The 25,153-nt window shown below is 41.6% G+C and overlaps 1 protein-coding gene across 2 annotated transcripts; it reads left to right on the top strand.

The window, feature by feature from the left end:
* Positions 1-409: 409 nt before the first annotated feature.
* On the top strand, positions 410-25,153 carry LOC145535296 (synaptonemal complex protein 3-like). 2 transcript variants are annotated; one of them, XM_081563702.1, is made up of 9 exons: positions 410-489; positions 1,317-1,549; positions 9,903-9,972; positions 10,131-10,165; positions 11,656-11,773; positions 12,665-12,764; positions 14,251-14,349; positions 24,572-24,676; positions 24,809-25,153. In XM_081563702.1, the coding sequence occupies exons 2-9, from the start codon at positions 1,357-1,359 to the stop codon at positions 24,860-24,862; spliced, it is 774 nt and encodes a 257-aa protein (XP_081419828.1). In that variant the 5' UTR covers positions 410-489; positions 1,317-1,356; the 3' UTR covers positions 24,863-25,153. The 2 variants fall into 2 exon arrangements, with proteins under 2 accessions (XP_081419828.1, XP_081419827.1); XM_081563701.1 differs by having other exon boundaries at positions 1,303-1,549.

Raw genomic sequence — 25,153 nt, 5'->3', positions numbered from 1 at the left:
TTAAGGATTAGGGAACAGTGTCTTTAAAAAAAAAAAAAGGAAAATCCAAACGGAAAATGGAGGGTGGTGGTTTGTACAAGACACCCTGGAGGATGGCTCTTCGTCTGCAAGGGGAAGGGAGTGAGTGGAACGGAAACCAGGAGGAGAGTGACGAGGAGTTGGTAAATGCTCCTTCATGAGGCGCGCGGAGGCTGGAGCACCTGGTCCTCGCCCCCCTGGCCTTCAGTGATTTCCCAGGAAAACGGCCGGCACAGGCAACGCCCTCTGCAGGCAGAACCTGGACAGCCGCAGCGTGGGTCCCCAGCCTGAGCACCTCCCCCTGGAGGGCTGTTCTGTCAGGGGCGGGGCTAGGCCCAGGCCCCGCCTCCCGCATGCGCACTGTGCCGGCCAATCGGCGCTGCTCCCTCTCAGGAGAGGCCTGGTGCTTCCTGGCTGTCCCGAGGTCCTGAGAGGAGCGTCGCGCGTGAGGGTCGCGGTTTGGGGATCACGGTAAGGAGCTCGCCCTGTGTGGATGAGGGATGGAAGGAGGGAGGGACAGGCAGAAGGATCAAGAGGGGGACAGAGGGACCCTCAGGGAGGGCGGCGGCACCACGTGACCGTGAGCCGGGCTGGGGGAGGGGCGGCGGCATCTTCTCAGACTTGAAAGAACCAGAGTGTGGGGCTGTGGCAGCCAGGCTGGCCTCTGAGGCGATGTCCCCGAGGGTTCCCCCTGGGCTCTAGCAGAGCAGAAGGAGGACCCCGAGGGCTGGGCCAGCAGGCGTGGTTTGGGGAGCGCCGTCGGTCCCCACATCCCGGGAGGGTCTCAGAGGGTGCGCGGGCATCGTCCACTCAGGTCTATCCTTCCTGCCTGGCCACCGGGCAGGATGGGCCGGTGCCCTGAGGTCATGGTGGGGTCCAGATGGCGTGTCAGGAAGGCCCCCAACCCGCCTGTGTCCGGACAGGTGCTGAACAGTTTATCCCCCCCCTCCCCCCGTGGAGGGACACTCAGGTTTGTCCTGCCTGTGGTCGGGCCTCCCTGCCCAACACCTGATCCCTGGGGACGCGAGGCATGGGGGGCAGCCTCTGTGGGGTCCTGACACTCTGTCCCCAGAGGGGACACCTGTCACTCAGATGTCGGCGGGCAGCGCGGGGCTGTGAGGGGCGGTGCAGGAGCCAGTCCGCCATCGCAGCGCTGGGGGGAGGGGGTCGCAATCACTGCATGCTTCATCAGCTCCTGGTCCAACAGTGGCGCACACCCTGATCTGCCACGGAGGACTCGTGCCGGCCATCGCTCGTTGACCCTGTGCCTGTCTGTGTCATTAGGTTTGTGCCCGCAGGGTGCAGGCGTGCTCTCTGTACCTCGGAACACACGAGTAGATGGAGAGGCCTCCGAGGAAGCGTCTCAGGACGGCTAAGGATGCCCCGAAGGAGGCTCAGGATGCCCCGAAGGAGGCTCAGGATGCCCCGATGGAGGCTCAGGACGCCCCGATGGAGGCTCAGGATATGGCAGCCTGTGACTCTGGGAATCAGGAGAGAAGAGAGCTGAGTGAGCCAGAGAGTGTTTGCCAAGGTATGGTCTGTCCAAAACCTTTGCAGATCACAGCTCACGGGTGAGGGCGGAGTAGGGAGGGGCAGCGGGGACGGGCTGTGACCCTGTCCCTTGGGTCGCGGCTTCCCAGTTCTCCACATACTAAGCAGGGAAAGCCAGTGTGCCAAGCTGTGTCATGTACCGGAGGCTGCCCAATTCAGCCTCATATCGCAAACTGGGACTGCCCTGTAAGCTTCCTATCAGCTCTCCTTCATAGCAGCTTGCAGGTCCTCCTTTCCAAATCATTTCCCGGGGTGCTACATGTTTTGTTTCGTTTTTTTTTTTTCCTTCATTGTGCATTTATTATTATTATTATTTTTATTTTAGTTGGGGGCTAACTACTTTACAATATTGTAATATTTTCTGCCATACATTGACATGAATCAGCCATGGGTTTACATGTGTTCCCCTTCCTGGACCCCCCACCCACCTCCCTCCCCATCCCATCCCTCTGGGTCATCCCACTGCCCCCGCCCTGAGCCCTTGTGTCATGCATCGAACAAGGAATGGTGTTCTGTTTCACATATGATAATATACATGTTTCAATGCTATTCTCCCAGAACGTCCCACCCTCACCTTCTCCCTCAGAGTCCATAAAATTGTTCTATGCATCTGTGTCTCTTATTCTGTCTCGCATATAGGGTTATCGTTACCATCTTTCAAATTCCATATATATATGCATTAGTATACTGTATTGTTGTTTTTCTTTCTGGCTTACTTCACTCTGTATAATGGGCTCCAGTTTCATCCATCTCAGTAGAACCGATTCAAATATATTTTTTTTAATGGCTGAGTAATATTCCATTGTGTATATGTACCACAGCTTCCTTATCCATTCGTCTGCTGGTGGACATCTAGGTTGCTTCCATGTCCTGGCTATTGTAAACAGTGCTGCGATGAACATTGGGGTACACGTGTCTCTTTCAATTCTGGTTTCCTCGGTGTATATGCCCAGCAGTGGGATTGCTGGGTCATATGGCAGTTCTATTCCCAGTTTTTTAAGGAATCTCCACACTGTTCTCCATAGTGGCTGTACTAGTTTGCATTCCCACCAACAGTGAAAGAGGGTTCCCTTTTCTGCACACCCTCTGCAGCATTTATTGCTTGTAGACTTTTGAATAGCAGCCATTCTGACTGGTGGGAAATGATACCTCATTGTGGTTTTGATTTGCATTTCTCTAATAATGAGTGATGTTGAGCATCTTTTCATGTGTTTGTTAGCCATCTGTATTTCTTCTTTGGAGAAATGTCTGTTTAGTTCTTTGGCCCATTTTTTGATTGGGTCGTTTATTTTTCTGGAATTCAGCTCCAGGAGTTGCTTGTATATTTTTGAGATTAATTGTTTGTCTGTTGCTTCGTTTGCTATTATTTTCTCCCATTCTGAAGACTGTCTTTTCACCTTGCTTATACTTTCCTTTGTTGTGCAAAAGCTTTTAGTTTTAATTAGGTCCCATTTGTTTATTTTTGCTTTTATTTCCAATATTCTGGGAGGTGGGTCATGGAGGATCCTGCTGTGATTTATGTCGGAGAGTGTTTTGCCTATGTTTTCCTCTAGGAGTTTGATAGTTTCTGGTCTTACGTTTAGATCTTTAATCCATTTTGAGTTTATTTTTGTGTATGGTGTTAGGAAGTGTTCTAGTTTCATTCTTTTACAAGTGGTTGACCAGTTTTCCCAGCACCACTTGTTAAAGAGATTGTCTTTTCTCCATTGTCTATTCTTGCCTCCTTTGTCGAAGATAAGGTGTCCATATGTGCGTGGGTTTATCTCTGGGCTTTCTATTTTGTTCCATTGATCTATATTTCTATCTTTGTGCCAGTACCATACTGTTTTGATGACTGTGGCTTTGTAGTAGAGCCTGAAGTCAGGCAGGTTGATTCCTCCAGTTCCATTCTTCTTCCTCAAGATTGCTTTGGCTATACGAGGTTTTTTATATTTCCATACAAATTGTGAGATGATTTGTTCTAGTTCTGTGAAAAATACCATTGGTAGCTTGATAGGGATTGCATTGAATCTATAGATTGCTTTGGGTAGTATACTCATTTTCACTATATTAATTCTTCCAATCCATGAACATGGTATATTTCTCCATCTGTTTGTGTCCTCTTTGATTTCTTTCATCAGTGTTTTATAGTTTTCTATATATAAGTCTTTTGTTTCTTTAGGTAGATATATTCCTAAGTATTTTATTCTTTTCGTTGCAATGGTGAATGGTATTGTTTCCTTAATTTCTCTTTCTGTTTTCTCATTATTGGAGTATAGGAATGCAAGGGATTTCTGTGTGTTAATTTTATATCCTGAAACTTTACTATATTCATTGATTAACTCTAGTAATTTTCTAGTAGAGTCTTTAGGGTTTTCTATGTAGAGGATCATGTCATCTGCAAACAGTGAGAGTTTTACTTCTTCTTTTCCTATCTGTATTCCTTTTATTTCTTTTTCCGCTCTGATTGGTGTGGCCAAAACTTCGAAAACTATGTTGAATAGTAGTGGTGAAAGTGGGCATCCTTGCCTTGTTCCTGACTTTAGGGGAAATGCTTTCAATTTTTCACCATTGAGGATAATGTTTGCTGTGGGTTTGTCATATATAGCTTTTATTATGTTGAGATATGTTCCTTCTATTCCTGCTTTCTGGAGGGTTTTTATCATAAATGGATGCTGAATTTTGTCAAAGGCTTTTTCTGCATCTATTGAGATAACCATATGGTTTTTTTCTTTCAATTTGTTAATGTGGTGTATTACATTGATTGATTTGCGGATGTTAAAAAAACCTTGCATTCCTGGGATAAAGCCCACTTGGTCATGATGTATGATCTTTTTAATATGATGTTGGATTCTGTTTGCTAGAATTTTATTAAGGATTTTTGCATCTATGTTCATCCGTGATATTGGCCTGTAGTTTTCCTTTTTTGTGACATCTTTGTCTGGTTTTGGAATTAGGGTGATGGTGGCCTCATAGAATGAGTTTGGAAGTTTACCATCTTCTGCAATTTTCTGGAAGAGTTTGAGTAGGATAGGTGTTAGCTCTTCTCTAAATTTGTGGTAGAATTCCGCTGTGAAGCCGTCTGGTCCTGGGCTTTTGTTTGCTGGAAGATTTCTGATTACAGTTTCGATTTCCGTGCTTGTGATGGGTCTGTTAAGATCTTCTATTTCTTCCTGGTTCGGTTTTGGAAAGTTATACTTTTCTAAAAATTTGTCCCATTTCTTCCAAGTTGTCCATTTTATTGTCATATAGCTGTTGTTAGTAGTCTCTTATGCTCCTTTGTATTTCTGTGGAGTCTGTTGTGATCTCTCCATTTTCATTTCTAATTTTGTTGATCTGATTCTTCTCCCTTTGTTTCTTGATGAGTCTGGCTAATGGCTTGTCAATTTTGTTTATCTTCTCGAAAAACCAGCTTTTAGTTTTGTTGATTTTTGTTATGGTCTCTTTTGTTTCTTTTGCATTTATTTCTGCCCTAATTTTAAAGATTTCTTTCCTTCTACTAACCCTGGGGTTCTTCATTTCTTCCTTCTCTAGTTGCTTTAGGTGTAGAGTTAGTTGATTTATTTGATTTTTTTCTTGTTTCTTGAGGTACGCCTGTATTGCTATGAACCTTCCCCTTAGTATTGCTTTTACAGTGTCCCATAGGTTTTGGCTTGTTGTGTTTTCATTTTCATTCGTTTCTGTGCATAATTTGATTTCTTTTTTGATTTCTTCTGTGATTTGTTGGTTATTCAGAAGCATATTGTTTAGCCTCCATATGTTGGAATTTTTAATAGTTTTTTTCCTGTAATTGAGGTCTAATCTTACTGCATTGTGGTCAGAGAAGATGGCTGGGATGATTTCAATTTTTTTGAATTTACCAAGGCTAGATTTATGGCCCAGGATGTGATCTATCCTGGAGAAAGTTCCATGTGCACTTGAGAAAAAGGTAAAATTGATTGTTTTGGGGTGGAAAGTCCTGCAATATCAATTAAATCTAATTTGTCTATTGTATCATTTAAAGTTTGTGTTTCCTTGTTAATTTTCTGTTTAGTTGATCTATCCATATGCGTGAGTGGAGTATTAAAGTCTCCCACTATTATTGTGTTATTGTTAATTTCCCCTTTCATACTTGTTAGTATTTGCCTTATATATTGTGGTGCTCCTATGTTGGGTGCATATATATTTATGATTGTTTCGTCTTCTTCTTGGATTGATCCTTTGATCTTTATGTAGTGTCCTTCTTTGTCCCTTTTCACATCCTTTATTTTAAAGTCTATTTTATCTGAAATGAGTATTGCGACTCCTGCTTTCTTTTGGTCTCCGTTTGCATGAAATATGTTTTTCCATCCCTTCACTTTCAGCCTGTGTGTGTCCCTAGTTTTGAGGTGGGTCTCTTGTAGACAGCATATATAGGGGTCTTGTTTTTGTATCCATTCAGCAAGCCTTTGTCTTTTGGTTGGGGCATTCAACCCATTTACATTTAAGGTAATTATTGAAAAGTATGATCCCGTTGCCATTTACTTTGTTGTTTTGAGTTCGTGTTTAAACACCCTTTCTGTGTTTCCTGTTTAGAGAAGATCCTTTAGCATTTGTTGGAGAGCTGGTTTGGTGGTGCTGAATTCCCTCAGCTTTTGCTTGTCTGTAAAGCTTTTGAATTCTCCTGCATATCTGAATGAGATCCTTGCTGGGTACAGTAATCTGGGTTGTAGACTATTCTCTTTCATTACTTTAAGTATGTCCTGCCATTCCCTTCTAGCCTGAAGTGTTTCTATTGAAAGATCAGCTGTTATCCTTATGGGGATCCCCTTGTGTGTTATCTGTTGTTTTTCCCTTGCTGCTTTTAATATTTGTTCTTTGTGTTTGATCTTTGTTAATTTGATTAATATGTGTCTTGGGGTGTTTCGCCTTGGGTTTATCCTGTTTGGAACTCTCTGGGTTTCTTGGACTTCTGTGACTATTTCTTTCCTCAGTTTAGGGAAATTTTCAACTATTATCTCCTCGAGTATTTTTTCATGGCCTTTCCTTTTATCTTCTTCTTCTGGGACTCCTATGATTCAAATGTTGGGGCGTTTCATATTGTCCCAGAGGTCCCTGAGGTTTTCCTCATTTCTTTTGATTCTTTTTTCTTTTTTCCTCTCTGCTTCGTTTATTTCCATCATTCTATCTTCTACCTCACTTATCCTATCTTCTGCCTCCGTTATTCTACTGTTGGTTCCCTCCAGAGTGTCTTTTATCTCCTTTATTTCATTATTCACTCTATATTGACTACTTTTTATTTCTTCTAAGTCCTTGATAAACATTTCTTACATCTTCTCAATCCTTGTCTCCAGGCTATTTATCTGTAACTCCATTTTGCTTTCAAGATTTTGGATCATTTTTATTATCATTATTCTAAATTCTTTTTCAGGTGGATTCCCTATCTCCTCCTCTTTTGTTTGGTTTTGGGGGCATTTCTCATTTTCCTTTACTTGCTGAGTATTTCTCTGCCTTTTCATCTTGTTTAGATTGCTGTGTTAGGCGTGGCCCTTCCGTATTCTGGTAGTATGAAGTTCCTCTTTATTGTGGAGGTTCCTCACTGTGGTTGGGGTTGGACAGGTGGCTTGTCAAGGCTTCCTGGTTGGGGGAGCTTGTGTCGGTGTTCTGGTGGGTGGAGCTGGATTTCTGCTCTCTAGAATGCAATGGAGTGACCAGTATTAATATTTGAGATGTCTATGGATTTGGTGTGCCTCTGGGCAGCCTGTATATTGATGCTCAGGGCTATGTTCCTGTGTTGCTGGAGAATTTGCGTGGTATGTCTTGCTCTGGAACTTGTTGGCTCTTGGGTGGAGCTTGGTTTCAGTGTATATGTGGAGGCTATTGGATGGTCTCTTATTAATTAATGTTTCCTCTGGCTTTCAGTCGTATTCTTGCAGTAGCCTCAAGACAGGGGAGGGGGGGGTTGAGGTGACCAGGAGGGGAAGAGGGGAATTCAAATGTGGAGAGAGCAATCTAGCCAGTAAGCACTTCCCTCTGTGCTTTCCACAGTCTGGAACCCTCAGAGTGGTTCACAGAGATACATAGAGAGGGGGGAGGAAGGTAATAGAGGTGAGCATGAGTAGAAAGGGAGGAATCAAGAGGGGAGAGAGACATCTGGGCAGTATCCTGTTCCTGAAGTGTTCTCCAGTACCCAGAACACCCTCAGAGATTCACAGAATTGGGTTGAGAAGAGAAGGAGGAGGGTCGGAGATAGAGGTTCCCTGGGGGAGAAGAAAGAGCATCAATAGGGGGAGAGAGTAATCAGGCCAGTGATCACACTCCTGAGTAAAAATGGGTCCTAAAGATTGGGTTCTTAAATGTACAAAATTGATATCAAATATGTAAAACAAAGATTAAAAATCTAGAGTAGAGGTTAGACTCTTATAAAACTTACAATATAAAAAAAAAGAAAAAGGAAACAGTGTAAAAAGAAAAAAAAACAGTAAAACAGTAAAAAAAAAGAAACAGGAAAAAAACAGTAAAAAAAGAAAACACAAAAGGTATAAGATATATGTATGCAGTTTGCTTCAAAAATAGGGTTTTTTTTTTTGCAAGTTAATAGTGGGTTATGAAAATGAAATTTAAAGGTGTAATAGAGGACTTGAAGAAAAAGGAAAGAAGAGAAAAAAAAATTTTTTTAATTAAAAAAAATAATAATAATAGTAAAAAAATATATATCCCGTACTTTCTCTGGAGCTGTTGTGAGCAGTGTGGGTTCTGCTCAGTTTCAGATAGATCCTTGTTCCTGATTATACTTTTCAAGATCTATAGGTCCTTTTCAATGCAGTCGGTATTAACTACAGGGATTTTAATCTGTTGGCCTGTCACTTCCAAAGCACTTCCCTCTGTTTATTTGGCTTCTGTTTGGAGGTCTCTTCAGTATCTAATTTCCGCCCTGCAACAAAGGGGTGGAGGTGGTCTCTTTAGGTTCGCTTGTTCAATCGTGCTGTGGGGAGGAAGGAACACTGCAAACCTGGCACGTGTGGTGAGCTCGCAGTGTCTCGGCCGCACTGGGTTCGCCCCCGCTCACGGCGTGTGTGCTTTCCCCGTCTACCCTGCTCAGGCTTCAGGTTACTCAGCAGGGGAGTGGGCCGGGGAGTGGGCCCTGAGATGCGTGCACTTCCCAGGTCTAAGCCGCTCAGGTTCAGGCTCCCGGTTACTCCACAAAGGCGCAGACTCGGTTTCGGCCGCGGCTTGTGCCGTTCCCGGTCGGAGCTGCTCAGGCGGCCAGGAGTTTGGCGAGCGCACTCTCCCCTGTTGGGGCGGTGCGGCTTATCACCTCCCTGGTCCCTGCCTCGGTTTATGGGCGCGCCCGGCTCCGGTGTGCTTTGTGTCGGTTCTGGGGAGCTGGTCTCTGGCTGCAACCCTCCCGGCGGCTGTCGACCCTCCGGGATCTCAGGCAGTCTTTGCTTAGAAACTGGGAGCCTGTTTGCAGTTTGGTAGGGGGTGCCCTCTCTGGGGCCGAGTTTGCCCCTTTCCGGCTCTGGTGGGGGATGGGGCGGTCCGCAGCCGGCTAGCTCTCCTCTGGTTGGCTCAGTCCTTTGTTCTGGGAGCGGGCCAGCAGTGCCTTGGAGTTGGGCTTTTCGCGGGATAGTTCTCTCTCTCTGGCTGTCCCACAGTTTAGGTTGCTATCTCACATTAGCTCCCTCAGATTGCCTTCAGCGCGTTCGGGCCCAGTCCTTACCCTAAGCAGTGCTGCCCGCTCCTCTCCGTTCAGCCCCTACTTGCTGGTGGCGGATACGAGCGTCTGGGGTTCTTTGCTGGGAGTTGCCTTTAGGACGTAATCTGTGGGTTTTATTTATTTTTTCTCCCAGTTACGTTGCCCTCCAAGATAAGAAATCTTCCCCCACACCCGCCGGTGAGAGGGTTTCCTGGTGCTTGGAAATTTCTCCTCTTTTACGACTCCCTCCCCAGGACGGGTCTCCGTCCCTAACTCTTTTGTCTCTCTTTTTATCTTTTATAATTTCTCCTACCTCTTTTGAAGATAATGCGCTGTCTTTGTGGAAGCCTGACGTCCTCTGCCAGCCTTCAGAAGTAGTTTTGTGAAGTTTGCTCAGCGTTCAGATGTTCTTTCGATAAATCTGTGGAGGAGAGAGTCGTTTTGTTTTGTTTTGTTTTGTTTTTTTCCCTGCTGGTATACCCTGAAAGGCTTTTAATGCTGTCTCCAAAAAGTGGTCCTGGTCCCTGCCCTAAATTCATCTGACCTTCACAGACAAAATTCTTCTGAGAGGTCTCCTTTAAGAAGCTTTTGGTGGTGCAAAGCCTGGACCCTCCACAGTGAGGCTGTTTCTTCAGGAAACCTGACCAAAATGTCATACATCAGTTTTAAAATGTTTTCCATTTTTATTTCCATGCAGAAAACAGCTCAGTGATTGAAACTCTCGGAGGGAAAGAGCCCCCTGCGGAAACATCTCAGGAAGATTTGCGGTAATGTTTTATAGCAATTTTTACCTGCTAGGTCAAGTCAGCTTGGCTCATGTAACAAGTATTGTCTGTGAAATCCTTGAGTGGGGGATTTCTTTCATAACAAGTATGGTCTTCTAGGTTATCTTCATTGAGTAATGTTTGGTGTAACTTCTTCACAGGAATGAAATACAGAAGATGCTGGAAGAATTGAGAGGTATGTTTGAGTGATATTTATAATTAATGAAAATTGCTTTAAGCCATGTAGCTTTTATAAATTTAAATGTTAAATCGGTGGATTATAAGACCTCTTCTCAGATACAGGATTTTATGCAAGTATTCAGTGTGTTTTGACTTATAGGTTTTATAGGTTTTTTGGAAAGTGAAAATGGTGCTAACATTGTTGATGAAGCAAGAATGATGCTTTTATTTTGTGCATGTGTACCCTGAATGGACCGTGTAAGGAAATGGATGAGATAGTTTGTACCGGCTTTGGCGTGCACACCTAAAGTGACGTATCAGTTTTTCAGGTCAATTTTAAATAGTCTTGGTTTAGTTACTTCTCACGACTTTCTGATGTTCTTTTCTTTGCTGTAGCAGCACAAATGGAATCCTTTTTTGTTATTTTAACATGTGTAATCCATGCCAGAAAAAACTAGAGACAGCACCCCAAGCTAGTGAGAGATATATAATCAGGTCCCCAAACTCGGAAGTTTTATACTGTTCTGTCAGATACTAGTTACCCTATCTGTGTTAGAGGACAGTACACTTAGGAAAGCATCTGCGGCAATTTGTGGCTCTTTGATAGAGATCACCCTCACAGGCAAGTATGCTGTGAACACTTTGGCCTGTTCCGTTGGGATGGGGTGCTTGTTTTGTGAGCTGCCTGGTGAACCGTTTATTATGTATAGATTCTGGATGTATAAATTATTTTTATTTCATTGCAGACCCTTCATGGTTACCAAAAGATAACTATTGATTGTTGACCCATAAAGTCAAACCATGTGATTTGCAAAGCTTATCTTGAAGGATTAAATCTTTGTGAAATGCAGCACTTATGGATAAAAGCATTATGTACAAAGCTCTGGGAAAAAATATTTTTTAAATGTTCCTGAACTGCTTACTCGAAAACTGGGTTTTTCTACCCATGGTCATTGTCTCCTTTAGTGAAATACAGTTAAGAGCATCACTCACTAGATTGCTTGAAAAATCAGTTTCTTAACGTGCAATATAATGATTTTTATCCTTTTGAAGGATACTTTCAAGATGGGTTCTTATCTGCGTTTTTTTGCAACACATCCTAATGGTAATCCATCTAAACGTGTCCCTTGAACTACAGGATATTTTACACAGTTAGAAAGACTTGCCTTTTTATTGTTTTCTGACAAGGAATGAACGGAAAGTTTTCTCTTGAGATTCTCTGTACATGTTTTGAAACTTGGAAAATGCTTTGATTGCTATCACTTTTCCAGTATCTCTAAATCTAAAGGTGGTCTGTGGTTAGAAAAATTAGAATTGTGATACTGGTACTGGAAAGGTCTTCCAGAGAAAAGTGAGCAAATCACGCGTTTTGAAATGGTGTCTGTATTATAAATTTTAAGTGTCTTTGCGTATTGCTGAGGCAGCATTTGCCCGTATTGATTTGAATGTATCGGAACAAAATAATTTTCCACATTTGACTTTAATGAGTAAATATTTTCTATATAGGTGACATGAAACAGGCTCTTCTTGCAAAGAGAAAAAAGCTTGAGATGAACACAGAAGCTACTATCAAAGCCACGAACGAAAACCTTGTTAGTGTTTGGAAAACACACCAAGAACAAAGGTAAAGTGGTTTAAGTTTTTGTGCCACAACAACATTTTGTATAATTTCTTAGTGTCTGATGATGCATATAACCTAAGACAAACACTATTACAGTTTCCAGTGCAAAACATATTTTGCTTGATTTTTATTCCTAAGCACGTAAAGTCTTTAGTTTTGTAATCCAACTCCTTAAGAGATTTGAGATATATTTCCTAGAAGACGATAAAGATGACCTTTTTCCTTCCCCTTTCAAAGAACAATTGAGTTTTCATTCTATGGAATTAAATTATATTCATTCTAGACCTATCCTAGCTGAACATAAGGCTGATGTCTTAAACCATTATTCTTGTGACAGTTAAGTGAATTCAGTTATACAGAAAAGGTTAATCTTATATTGTGAAAAATTTGTACCATTTAACTGAGTTGCATTTACTGTTCTTTTTTCAAAGCTCATTGTTGTGCCGAAGAGGGGAAATAGTTAAGTGAAATATTCCTGTTTGGTAGTCTTCTCCGATAAATAGATAGTATAAGCTCACTGAATCTCCTTATCATATTAGGACATATAGGTTATTCAGTAAGAAGAAGTGAAAAGTAAACTGCTTTTTTGAATAGATAAAATGAATGTTTCTCGGAAATTTATAGTACAACAAATCGTCACTAGTTTTCAAGAAGTAGAGGTCATGTGCGATAGTGTTTGTATTTATTCAGTCAGGAGCAGTACTTTTGGAATTGAAGAGTAGGTTATCCACTTAAGCTCTCTGTTTCCCATGAGAATATTTCAGCTGCTATTGTGCTATTACTGCCTTCTTCTTTTATGGTGTAAATTGTGTCAAATCAATTTTGTTTTAAATACAGTTGATATTTGTTTGTATCTTTGTGGAGTTTGACATTGCTCTTTCTTATGTTTTACAGGCAGAACCTTTATCTCAAATACGCTCAGCAGTTTCAGACTTTGTTTCGGGAGTGGGATGTAGACATGCGGAAAGCCTGGGAACAAGAAGAAAAACTAGCTGTTAGTATCAGCCTTAGCTTTAAAATCAGCTTATTGTATCAAAGTCTCAATTAGCAATCGCTCAGGCAATGATACAGGAGAGAAGGTAGAGCCCCTGAACTCAGATGGATGAAGGTGGGTGGGAGATGTAGTGAAGGGAGAATGAGTGTTCTGTTGGGAGTGCCTCTGTTTATTTAGTGAAGTAGTAAGGTCACCGTTTAGGAGTAAGGATGGTGGATAAGTTGTTGCCTTTGGGGGACAGAGAAGAAGGCCTGGAATTGTTTCCCGAGAGGACCAGGGAGATATCATTGCCAAGCAGCATTTATGGGTGCAACTTAGGTTGCTGTCATAGTCATCATGAATTGAAAGTGAGACCACTCCGCATGGCTGATGCAGAGCAGCTGGAGAGGTGGATTTCCCAGGATCGGGGTTTAGTCATGAAGACTGACAGAGAGGGGGCCAAGGTACATGTGCAAGGGCATAGGTGTAATGATCGACGGCGGGATTTAAGCTGAGAAGGAGGAAAGAGGAAGTCAAGAGAGTGGGGGTTGGGGACAATGAGCAGTCCTACCATCAACGGATGTTAATTCTGATGTAATGTTGATCTGTATGTAGCAAGAAAGGGAATGACGTACAAAAGAGGGAGGTAGTGGTTGAATGCTGGGGGAAATGGAAAAGCATATGTAGTACAGGGTCAAGGGCCCGGACTCCAGAACAGTAAATGTTTGGGATCCAATCCTGGTTAACCAGTGCTAGCTGTGAAAGCAAGGACAGATTGTTTATCTGTGTACCTCAGTTTCCTCATCTATGGAAGGGGACACAGTACCTACCTCATAGAGTTGTTTTGAGGAATAAAAAAATGAGATCATATAGAAGAAGTTTATTAAAGTGGTTGAAACCGTACCTGACCCATAGTTCCTGTGTAAGTCTTTGCTGTTACTAATATCTTGTAGCTGGGGCAGTTCTTGGGAAAGACCGAATCCTATGACTACGGGGTATGACCATATAAGTGAGTGGCTCATGTAAGGAAGAGGGTAAGATTATTGTTGGAGTTTAGGTCACGGAACGGAAAGGCCAGCTATTGGAAGGATATTCTATGTGCATATTGAAAGGGCCAAGAATTAATATATATTTTGAGTATTGTTAAGAAAGAATAGTTTCTTGGCAATTACTGTTAGGAAGGATTACTGTGTAGATTTTGCCTACCTGTGCTGAACACACTATTGGAAGGGTCGTTTGTGGATTTTGCCATCAAGAATGAGACGTTTTGAATATGGTTAAGAAAGAAACTCTCCTACTCAGTGACTGCTAGGATAGGATTATTATATGGTGAATATTATTATTGTAGTGGTGAACACAGTTACTTCAACTTGGTCATCAAAGTTGTCAAAACAGGAAATGTTAACAAGCGTTGAGTTAGAGCTCCTTTAAAGCTTAATGTATAAACATGCTTTCCAAATATTAAACGTTGCCCACATTTTATCACTTTTTTCTTTTATATTTGTAGTGTATGTTTCGAAAACAACAAAAGGTTCTTCAACAAGCTAGACTTCTTCAGAACCAGAAGCTGAAAAAAATTAAAAATTCGTATGAGCAATTCCTGAAGGTCTGTTGTATTTGGTAACACAGTACATTCTCATAAAAACAATACGTATATAAAAGTAGAAGGTAGTCTGTGTCTATCCAAACTTATGGGGGAAAAAAAAATTAGGTTGTGCCTGCCTTTAACTTGTTAACCATTCTCCATTTTGAATTCATTGGTCTGAATACAGCCTAATTGGTAAATGAGTTTTTAGTTATACGATTCCTTTATATTTTTGTGAAAGTGAAAGTGTTAGTCGCTCAGTTGTGTCTGACTCTTTGCAGTCCCATGGACTGTGGCCTCTGTCCGTGGAATTCTCCAGGCAAGAATACTGGGGTGGGTTGCCATTCCCTTCTCCAGAGGAACGTCCTGACCCAGGGATCAAACCCAGGTCTCCCACGTTGCAGGCAGATTCTTTACCATCTGAACCATCAGGGAAGCCTATAGCTTTGTGGGAGTCATTTGAAATGGGGAACTACAAACTGGGAATTTAATCTAGATGTATACACACGGTGGAGAAAACTGATACTTGATTAACCTTTTAATGGTAACTATTTTGTTGAGCAGTGAGTATTTAGGCGATCAGCCGAGGACAAATATATAGCGGAAATTTAGGAATTTTATAAATTATCTCTAGGTGTCTTTACCCTTTCTCCTATTAACTGTGTCTGCTACATATAAAGCCAGGCAGTTGTAATTAGTGAAGACCTTTTTTTGTTTTCAAATGCATTGTATGAGCATTTATGGCATATTTGCTTTTAGAATATGAGTAACTAATAGTGACTTGATATGCAAATTTATAATCACATGAGAAAGTCTAAGTGTATAATTGAATGAAAAACCCAGAAGAAGACTAGATGTTTGTGGATTGAGAGTGATCTGCTGTGATATTTGCACATTAGCAAACTGCCCTCAGTGCCCGTTGTCCCCTTCTTCGTATATATATGTGTGTGCATACTTATTCAGGAGGTGATGGGACCCTGCACATTCCCCTTCTTTTTCGGTGGCGGGGGAAGCAGAAATGTTCTTTTGAGTGATCATCGTGTCCAAATACAAGATGTTAATGTGTCACTCTTTTTAAACTGATTGAGATGGCTTAAGTAAACTAGTAAAAGACTTTTAAATAGATAATCTTTAAAGAGCTTTAGAATCATATATGTGCAAAAGTCATCTTGAACATGTTTCTAAGTAGACAAGGTGTAGCTCTAATGTTCCCTGAGAAACATTTACTACTAATTGGTGTGAAGATTTGATAAAGTACCAAAGAAGATTACTTCTAAAGGACATTGCTAAATGTCAGCATTTATGCTACTAACTTTAGTGTTATCTTTGATGCCAACAAGTCCCTTGTCCTTCCCACCCAGCAATTACTGGGCCCTGAAATTCTTAGCTCTGCAACTGTAATTTCTTTCTTTTTAAAAAATTGAAATATGATTGATTTACAATATTGTGTTTACTTTTTGGTATACAGCAACATGATTCATTATACACACAGGTATATATATATATACATATACATACATATGTATTTTCCACAGTTTGTTGTGATCCACACAGTCAAAGGCTTTGGCATAGTCAATAGAGCAGAAGTAGATGTGTTTTTGGAACTCTCTTGATTTTTTGATGATCCAGCAGATGTTGGCAATTTGTTTTTTTGTTTTTTTTTTTAAATAAATTTATTTATTTTAGTTGGGGGCTAGTTACTTTACAATACTGTAGTGGTTTTTGCCATACATTGACATGAATCAGCCATGGGTTTACATGTGTTCCCCATCCTGAACCCCCCCTCCCACCTCCCTCCCCATCCCATCCCTCTGGGTCATCCCATTGCCCCGGCCCTGAGCATTTGTCTCATGCATCAAATCTGGAATGGTGTTCTGTTTCACATATGATAATATACATGTTTCAATGCTATTCTCTCAGAACGTCCCACCCTCACCTTCTCCCTCAGAGTCCATAAGACTGTTCTATGCATCTGTGTCTCTTATTCTGTCTCGCATATAGGGTTATCGTTACCATCTTTCAAATTCCATATATATGCATTAGTATACTGTATTGGTGTTTTTCTTTCTGGCTTACTTCACTCTGTATAATGGCCTCCAGTTTCATGCATCTCAATAGAACTGATTCAAATGTATTCTTCTTAATGGCTGAGTAATATTCCATTGTGTATATGTACCACGGCTTTCTTATCCATTCGTCTCCCGATGGACATCTAGGTTGCTTCCATGTCCTGGCTATTATAGACAGGGCTGTGATGAACACTGGGGTACACGTGTCTTTCAATTCTGGTCTCCTCGGTGTGTATGCCCAGCAGTGGGATTGCTGGGTCGTATGGCAGTTCTATTTCCAGTTTTTTAAGGAATCTCCACACTGTTCTCCATAGTGGCTCTACTAGTTTGCATTTCCACAAACACTGTAAGAGGGTTCCCTTTCCTCCACACCCTCTCCAGCATTTATTTCTTGCAGACTTTTGGACAGTGGCCATTCTGACTGGCGTGAAATGGTACCTCATTGTGGTTTTGATTTGCATTTCTCTAATAATGAGTGATGTTGAGCATCTTTCCATGTGTTTGTTAGCCATCTGTGTGTCTTCTTTGGAGAAATGTCTGTTTAGTTCTTTGGCCCATTTTTTGATTGCGTCGTTTATTTTTCTGAATTCAGCTGCAGGAGTTGCTTGTATATTTTTGAGATTAATTGTCTGTTGCTTCGTTTGCTATTATTTTCTCCCATTCTGAAGGCTGTCTTTTCACCTTGCTTATAGTTTCCTTTGTTGTGTAAAAGCTTTTAATTTTAATTAGGTCCCATTTGTTTATTTTTGTTTTTATTTCCAATATTCTGGGAGGTGGGTCATGGAGGATCCTGCTGTGATTTATGTCGGAGAGTGTTTTGCCTATGTCTTCCTCTAGGAGTTTTATACTTTCTGGTCTTACGTTTAGATCTTTAATCCATTTTGAGCTTATTTTTGTGTATGGTGTTAAAAAGTATTCTAGTTTCATTCTTTTACAAGTGGTTGACCAGTTTTCCCAGCACCACTTGTTAAAGAGATTGTCTTTCCACCATTGTATACTCTTGCCTCCTTTGTCGAAGATAAGGTGTCCATAGGTGTGTGGATTTATCTCTGGGCTTTCTATTTTGTTCCATTGATCTATATTTCTATCTTTGTGCTAGTACCATACTGTCTTGATGACTGTGGCTTTGTAGTAGAGCCTGAAGTCAGGCAGGTTGATTCCTCCGGTTCCATTCTTCTTTCTCAAGATTGCTTTGGCTATTCGAGGTTTTTTATATTTCCATACAAATTGTGAAATTGTTTGTTCTAGTTCTGTGAAAAATAGCGTTGGTAGCCTGATACGGATTGCATTGAATCTATTGATTGCTTTGGGTCGTATACTCATTTTCACTATATTAATTCTTCCAATCCATGAACACGGTATATTTCTCCATCTGTTTGTGTCCTCTTTGATTTCTTTCATCAGTGTTTTACAGTTTTCTATATATAAGTCTTTGTTTCTTTAGGTAGATATATTCCTAAGTATTTTATTCTTTTCGTTGCAATGGTGAATGGTATTGTTTCTTTAATTTCTCTTTCTGTTTTCTCATTATTGGAGTATAGGAATGCAAGGGATTACTGTGTGTTAATTTTATATCCTGCAACTTTACTATATTCATTGATTAACTCTAGTAATTTTCTAGTAGAGTCTTTAGGGTTTTCTATGTAGAGGATCATGTCATCTGCAAACAGTGAGAGTTTTACTTCTTCTTTTCCTATCTGTATTCCTTTTATTTCTTTTTCCGCTCTGATTGGTGTGGCCAAAACTTCGAAAACTATGTTGAATAGTAGTGGTGAAAGTGGGCACCCTTGCCTTGTTCCTGACTTTAGGGGAAATGCTTTCAATTTTTCACCATGGAGGATAATGTTTGCTGTGGGTTTGTCATATATAGCTTATACTATGTTGAGGTTATGTTCCTTCTATTCCTGCTTTCTGGAGAGTTTTTATCATAAATGGATGTTGAATTTTGTCAAAGGCTTTTTCTGCATCTATTGAGATAATCATATGGTTTTTATCTTTCAGTTTGTTAATGTGGTGTATTACATTGATTGATTTGTGGATATTAAAGAAACCTTGCATTCCTGGGATAAAGCCCACTTGGTCACGATGTATGATCTTTTTAATATGTTGTTGGATTCTGCTTGCTAGAATTTTATTAAGGATTTTTGCATCTATGTTCATCAGTGATATTTGCCTGTCGTTTTCTTTTTTTGTGGCATCTTTGTCTGGTTTTGGAATTAGGGTGGTGGTGGCCTCTCAGAATGAGTTTGGAAGTTTATCTTCTTCTGCAATTTTGTGGAAGAGTTTGAGTAGGATAGGTGTTAGCTCTTCTCTAAATGTGTGGCAGAATTCAGCTGCGAAGCTGTCTGGTCCTGGGCTTTTGTTTGCTGGAAGATTTCTGATTACAGTTTGGATTTCTGTGCTTGTGATGGGTCTGTTAAGATCTCGTATTTCTTCCTGATTCAGTTTTGGAAAGTTATACTTTTCTAAGAATTTGTCCATTTCTTCCAAGTTGTCCATTTTATTGGCATATAGCTGTTGGTAGTAGTCTCTTATGATCCTTTGTATTTCTGTGGAGTCTGTTGTGATCCCTCCATTTTCATTTCTAATTTTGTTGATCTGATTCTTGTCCCTTTGTTTCTTGATGAGTCTGGCTAATGGTTTGTCAAGTTTGTTTATCTTCTCGAAAAACCAGCTTTTAGTTTTGTTGATTTTCCCTATGGTCTCTTTTGTTTCTTTAGCATTTATTTGTGCCCTATTTTTAAAGATTTCTTTCCTTCTACTGACCCTGGGGTTCTTCATTTCTTCCTTCTCTAGTTGCTTTAGGTGTAGAGTTAGGGTATTTATTTGATTTTTTCCTTGAGGTACGCCTGTATTGCTATGAACCTTCCCATTAGCATTGCTTTTACAGTGTCCCATAGGTTTTGGGTTGTTGTGTTTTCATTTTCATTCTTTTCTATGCATATTTTGATTTTTTTTTTTGATTTTTTCTGTGATTTGTTGGTTATTCAGAAGCGTGTTGTTTAGCCTGCATATGCTGGAATTTTTAATAGTTTTTTTCCTGTAATTGAGGTCTAATCTTACTGCATTGTGGTCAGAGAAGATGGCTGGGATGATTTCAATTTTTTTGAATTTACCAAGGCTAGATTTATGGCCCAGGATGTGATCTATCCTGGAGAAAGTTCCGTGTGCACTTGAGAAAAAGGTGAAATTGATTGCTTTGGGGTGGAAAGTCCTGCAAATATCAATTAAATCTAATTTGTCTATTGTATCATTTAAAGTTTGTGTTTCCTTGTTAATTTTCTGTTTAGTTGATCTATCCATATGTGTGAGTGGAGTATTAAAGTCTCCCACTATTATTGTGTTATTGTTAATTTCCCCTTTCATACTTGTTAGTATTTGCCTTATATATTGCGGTGCTCCTCTGTTGGGTGCATGTATATTTATAATTGTTATATCTTCTTCTTGGATTGATCCTTTGATCATTATGTAGTGTCCTTCTTTGTCTCTTTTCACAGCCTTTATTTTAAAGTCTATTTTATCTGAAATGAATATTTCGACTCCTGCTTTCTTTTGGTCTCCGTTTGCATGAAATGCCTTTTTCCAGCCCTTCACTTTCAGTCCGTATGTGTCCCTTGTTTTGAGGTGGGTCTATTGTAGGCAGCATATATAGGGGTCTTGTTTTTGTATCCATTCAGCCAGTCTTTGTCTTTTGGTTGGGGCATTCAATCCGTTTACATTTAAGGTAATTATTGATAAGTATGGCCCCCTTGCCATTTACTTTGTTGTTTTGAGTTCGTGTTTAAACACCCTTTCTGTGTTTCCTGTTTAGAGAAGATCCTTTAGCATTTGTTGGAGAGCTGGTTTGGTGGTGCTGAATTCCCTCAGCTTTTGCTTGTCTGTAAAGCTTTTGAATTCTCCTGCATATCTGAATGAGATCCTTGCTGGGTACAGTAATCTGGGTTGTAGATTATTCGCTTTCATTACTTTAAGTATGTCCTGCCATTCCCTTCTAGCCTGAAGGGTTTCTATTGAAAGATCAGCTGTTATCCTTATGGGGATCCCCTTGTGTGTTATTTGTTGTTTTTCCCTTGCTGCTTTTAATATTTGTTCTTTGTGTTTGATCTTTGTTAATTTGATTAATATGTGTCTTGGGGTGTTTCGCCTTGGTTTTATCCTGTTTGGGACTCTCTGGGTTTCTTGGACTTGGGTGGCTATTTCCTTCCCCATTTTAAGGTAATTTTCAACTATTATCTCCTCGAGTATTTTTTCATGGCCTTTCCTTTTATCTTCTTCTTCTGGGACTCCTATGATTCGAATGTTGGGGCGTTTCATATTGTCCCAGAGGTCCCTGAGGTTTTCCTCATTTCTTTTGATTCTTTTTTCTTTTTTTCCTCTCTGCTTCGTTTATTTCCACCATTCTATCTTCTACCTCACTTATCCTATCTTCTGCCTCCGTTATTCTACTGTTGGTTCCCTCCAGAGTGTTTTTTATCTCCTTTATTTCATTATTCATTATATATTGACTCTTGTTTATTTCTTCTAGGTCCTTGTTAAACATTTCTTGCATCTTCTTGATCCTTGTCTCCAGGCTATTCATCTGTAACTCCATTTTGTTTTCAAGATTTTGGATCATTTTTGTTATCATGATTCTAAATTCTTTTTCAGATAGATTCCCTATCTCCTCCTCTTTTGTTTGGTTTGGTGGGCATTTCTCATTTTCCTTTACTTGCTGAGTATTTCTCTGCCTTTTCATCTTGTTTAGATTGCTGTGTTTGGGGTGGCTTTTCTGTATTCTGGTAGTTTGACGTTCCTCTTTCTTGTGGAGGTTCCTCACTGTGGGTGGGGTTGGACGGGTGGCTTGTCAAGGTTTCCTGGTTGGGGAAGCTTGTGTCGGTGTTCTGGTGGGTGGAGCTGGATTTCTTCTCTCTGGAGTGCAATGGAGTGTCCAGTGTTGAGTTTTGAGATGTCTATGGGTTTGGGGTGCCTCTGGGCAGCCTGTATATTGATGCTCAGGGCTATGTTCCTGCGTTGCTGGAGAATTTGCGTGGTATGTCTTGCTCTGGAACTTATTGGCTCTTGGGTGGAGCTTGGTTTCAGTGTATGTATGGAGGCTTTTGGATGATCTCCTATTGATTAATGTTTCCTCTGGTTTTCAGTCTTATTCTTACAGTAGCCTCAAGACTTCTCCATCCATACAGCACTGATAATAAAACTTTTAGGTTAATGGTGAAAAGATTCTCCACAGTGAGGGATACCCAGAGAGGTTCACCGAGTTACATGGAGAGGTGAAGTGGGTGGTGGGGAGGGGGGTTGAGCTGACCAGGAGGGGCAGAGGGGGACTCAAACGTGGAGAGAGCAGTCTAGCCAGTAAGCACTTCCCTCTGTGCTCTCCACAGTCTGGAACCCTCAGAGAGGTTCACGGAGATACATAGAGAGGGGGGAGGAAGGTAATAGAGGTGAGCATGAGTAGAAAGGGAGGAATCAGGAGGGGAGAGAGACATCTGGGCAGTATTCTGTTCCCGAAGTGTTCTCCGGTGCCCAGAACACCCTCAGAGATTCACAGAATTGGGTTGAGAAGAGAAGAAGGAGGTGGGGAGATAGAGGTTCCCTGGGGGAGAAGAAAGAGCGTCAGTAGGGGGAGAGAGGAATCAAGCCAGTAATCACACTCCTGAGTAAAAATTGGTACTAAAGATTGGGCTCTTAAATGTACAAATTTGATATCAAATATGCATAACAAAGATGAAAAATCTAGAGTAGCGGTTAGACTCTTAAAAAAATACAATATAAAAGAAAAAAAATCACAAAAGGTATAAGATATATGTATACAGTTTGCTTTAAAAATAGGGTCTTTTTTTTGCAAGGTAATAGTGGATTATAAAAATGAAAATTAAAGGTGTAATAGAGGACTTAAAGAAAAAAGAAAACAATTTTTAAAAATTTAAAAGAAAATGATAATAGTAAAAATATATCCAAGACTTTCTCTGGAGCTGTTGTGATCAGTGTGGGGTCAGTTCAGTTTCAGATAGATCCTTGTTCCTGCTTATACTTTTCAAGATCTATAGGCCCCTTTCAGTGTAGCTGGTGTTAACTACAGGGATTTTAATCTGTTGGCCTGTCACTTCCAAAGCGCTTCCCTCTGTTTATTTGGCTTCTGTTTGCCGGTCTCTTCAGTGTCTAATTTCCGCCCTGCCACAAGGGGGCGGAGGTGGTCTCTTTAGGATCGCTTGTTCAGTCGTGCTGTGGGGAGGGAGGAACACCGTAAACCAATATCACTGGCGCGTGTGTGGAGAGCTCGCAGTGTCTCGGCCGCACTGGGTTCGCCCCCGCTCACGGCGTGTGTGCTTTCCCAGTCTGCCCTGCTCAGGCTTCAGGTTACTCTGCCGGGGAGTGGGCCCTGAGATGTGTGCACTTCCCAGGTCTAAGCCGCTCAGGTCCAGGTTCCCGGGTACTCCACAAAGGCGCAGACTTGGTTGGGCCTGTGGTTTGTGCCGATCCCCGGTCAGAGCAGCTCAGGCAGCCAGGAGTTTGGCGAGCGCACTCTCCCCTGTTGGGGTGGTGCGGCTTATCACCTCCCTGGTCCCCGCCTCGGTTTCTGGGTGCACCAGGCTCTGGTGTGCTTTGTGTCAGTCCTGGGGAGCTGGTCTCTGGCTGCGACCCTCCCGGCGGCTGTCGACCCTCTGGGATCTCAGGCAGTCTTTGCTTAGAAACTGGGAGCCTGTTTGCAGTTTGGTAGGGGGTGCCCTCTCTGGGGCCGAGTTTGCCCCTTTCCGGCTCTGGCTGGCCCCGCCTGCCCACTGCGTCCGGCGGGGGATGGGGCGGTCCGCAGCCGGCTAGCTTTCCTCTGGTATCGCTCAGTCCTTTGTTCTGTGAGCGGGCCGGCAGTGCCTTAGACTTGGGCTTTTCACGGGATAGTTCTCTCTCTCTGGCTGTCCCACAGTTTAGGTTACTATCTCACGTTAGCTCCCTCAGATTGCCCTCGGGGCACTCGGGCCCGGTCCTTACCCTAGGCAGTGCCGCCCGCTCCTCTCCGTTCAGCCCCCACTTGCTGGTGGCGGATGTGAGCGTCTGGGGTTGTTTGCTGGGAGTTGCCTTTAGGCACGTAATCTGTGGGTTTTATTTATTTTTCCTCCCGGTTATGTTGCCCTCCGGAATTCAAAATCTTCCCCCACACCCGCCGGTGAGAGGGTTTCCTGGTGTTTGGAAACTTCTCCTCTTTTACGACTCCCTCCCCGGGATGGGTCTCCGTCCCTAACTCTTTTGTCTCTCTTTTTATCTTTTATATTTTGTCCTACCTCCTTTCAAAGATAATGGGCTGTTTTTCTGGATGCCTGATGTCCTCTGCCAGCGTTCAGAAGTTGTTTTGTGAAGTTTGCTCAGCGTTCAGATGTTCTTCCGATAAATTTGTGGGGGAGAGAGTGGTCTCCCCGTCCTATTCCTCCACCATCTTAGCCCCACCTCCACTTCTCTCTTTTTTAAGACTCCCTTCCCGGGATGGATCTTCATCCCTACCTCGAGGTCTCTCTTTTTATCTTTTATATTTTGTCCTACCTCCTTTCGAAGACTATGAGCTGCCTTTCTCTGTGTCTGATGTCCTCTGCCAGCATTCAGAAGTTGTTTTGTGGAATTTGCTCAGCGTCTAAATGTTCTTTCGGTGAATTTGTGGGAGAGAAAGTCGTCTCCCCGTCCTATTCCTCCACCATCTTCCAAATGAATGGTAAAGATTTAGAACATAATTTTGTTTTTCATCATGTAGCGAGGTCATAGCAGAGCTCATTCTATTCCCTCCAGTGGAGCCATGTTGCACTCATTATTAGTCACTATACATGCATTGTTACTTATTGTTTAGAAAGCTCATTAGAGGGTTTTTAAATTGTGGTGTTGCCTTGCGGGGGACCATCAGTCTTCATGTTTTTGCTTCCCCTTGACCTTTACTGTTCCTTAAGTTATTGTTTTCAGCAAAGGGTAAGGTGATTGTACCACTGTAATAATACGATTTGACTGAAGTCGGCATTCAGAAGACCTCTTAAGTGAATATTTCGGTCTCCATGTATTTGTTACAATATTTTTATTTGGAATAAATAATGAGCATCCTTTGAATATTAAGTGTTATTACTTTTGAACTTTAATCGTATCCATTTAGAATGTGAGATGAAAAGTGGTGCTTTCTCACTGAACTAGACTTTCTCTTTTAGAGTATGGAGGAGTTAGAGAAGGAGCATGAACATTTTCTGAGTGATGAACAAAGTGAAATTAGACAAGGAATGGCCATGCTGCAAGACAAAATTATCGCTGAAGCTGTAAGTAGTGTGTATTTAATACCGAGAACTACAGAGGGATGTGAGCAGTGGGGTATTTTTTTAATGAAGTGTATATAACAATTACCTAAATAATATGCAGATGTTTAATATTTCTTTCCTTTCCTGAAACAGCTGCAGAATGAGCTGGCAATGTTTCAGAAGTTTCTTCTGTCCCTGTCATTCTGAGGGCTTTGGAGAAAGAGCTTGAACCCAAGTTGTATGATACAAGTGCAACATCAGCCACACTGACCCACATTATTTTAAAAATTGTAGTTGAAGTGGGTACGTCTTGTTTATCTTAGCCCATTTATTAAGTGCAAGGCCCTCTATGTGTTAAAGCACATAAAAAGCCTAAAGAGTTTGTGATTATAATCGGCAGTTCTCAAATTAAAATTTCAGCTCTTTTCGTTAATAACGTTGATGTTTTGTACCTAACACTGTCAAATAAACTTTGAGCAATAAAGGTGTTTAATTCTA

Source organism: Giraffa tippelskirchi, chromosome X, assembly GCF_054371585.1.
Source record: "Giraffa tippelskirchi isolate mGirTip1 chromosome X, T2T-mGirTip1v1.2.pri, whole genome shotgun sequence".
Classification (NCBI taxonomy): Eukaryota; Metazoa; Chordata; class Mammalia; order Artiodactyla; family Giraffidae; genus Giraffa; species Giraffa tippelskirchi.
Note: the sequence above shows the minus strand (reverse complement) of the source record. Positions and strands in the feature narration are given on the sequence as shown.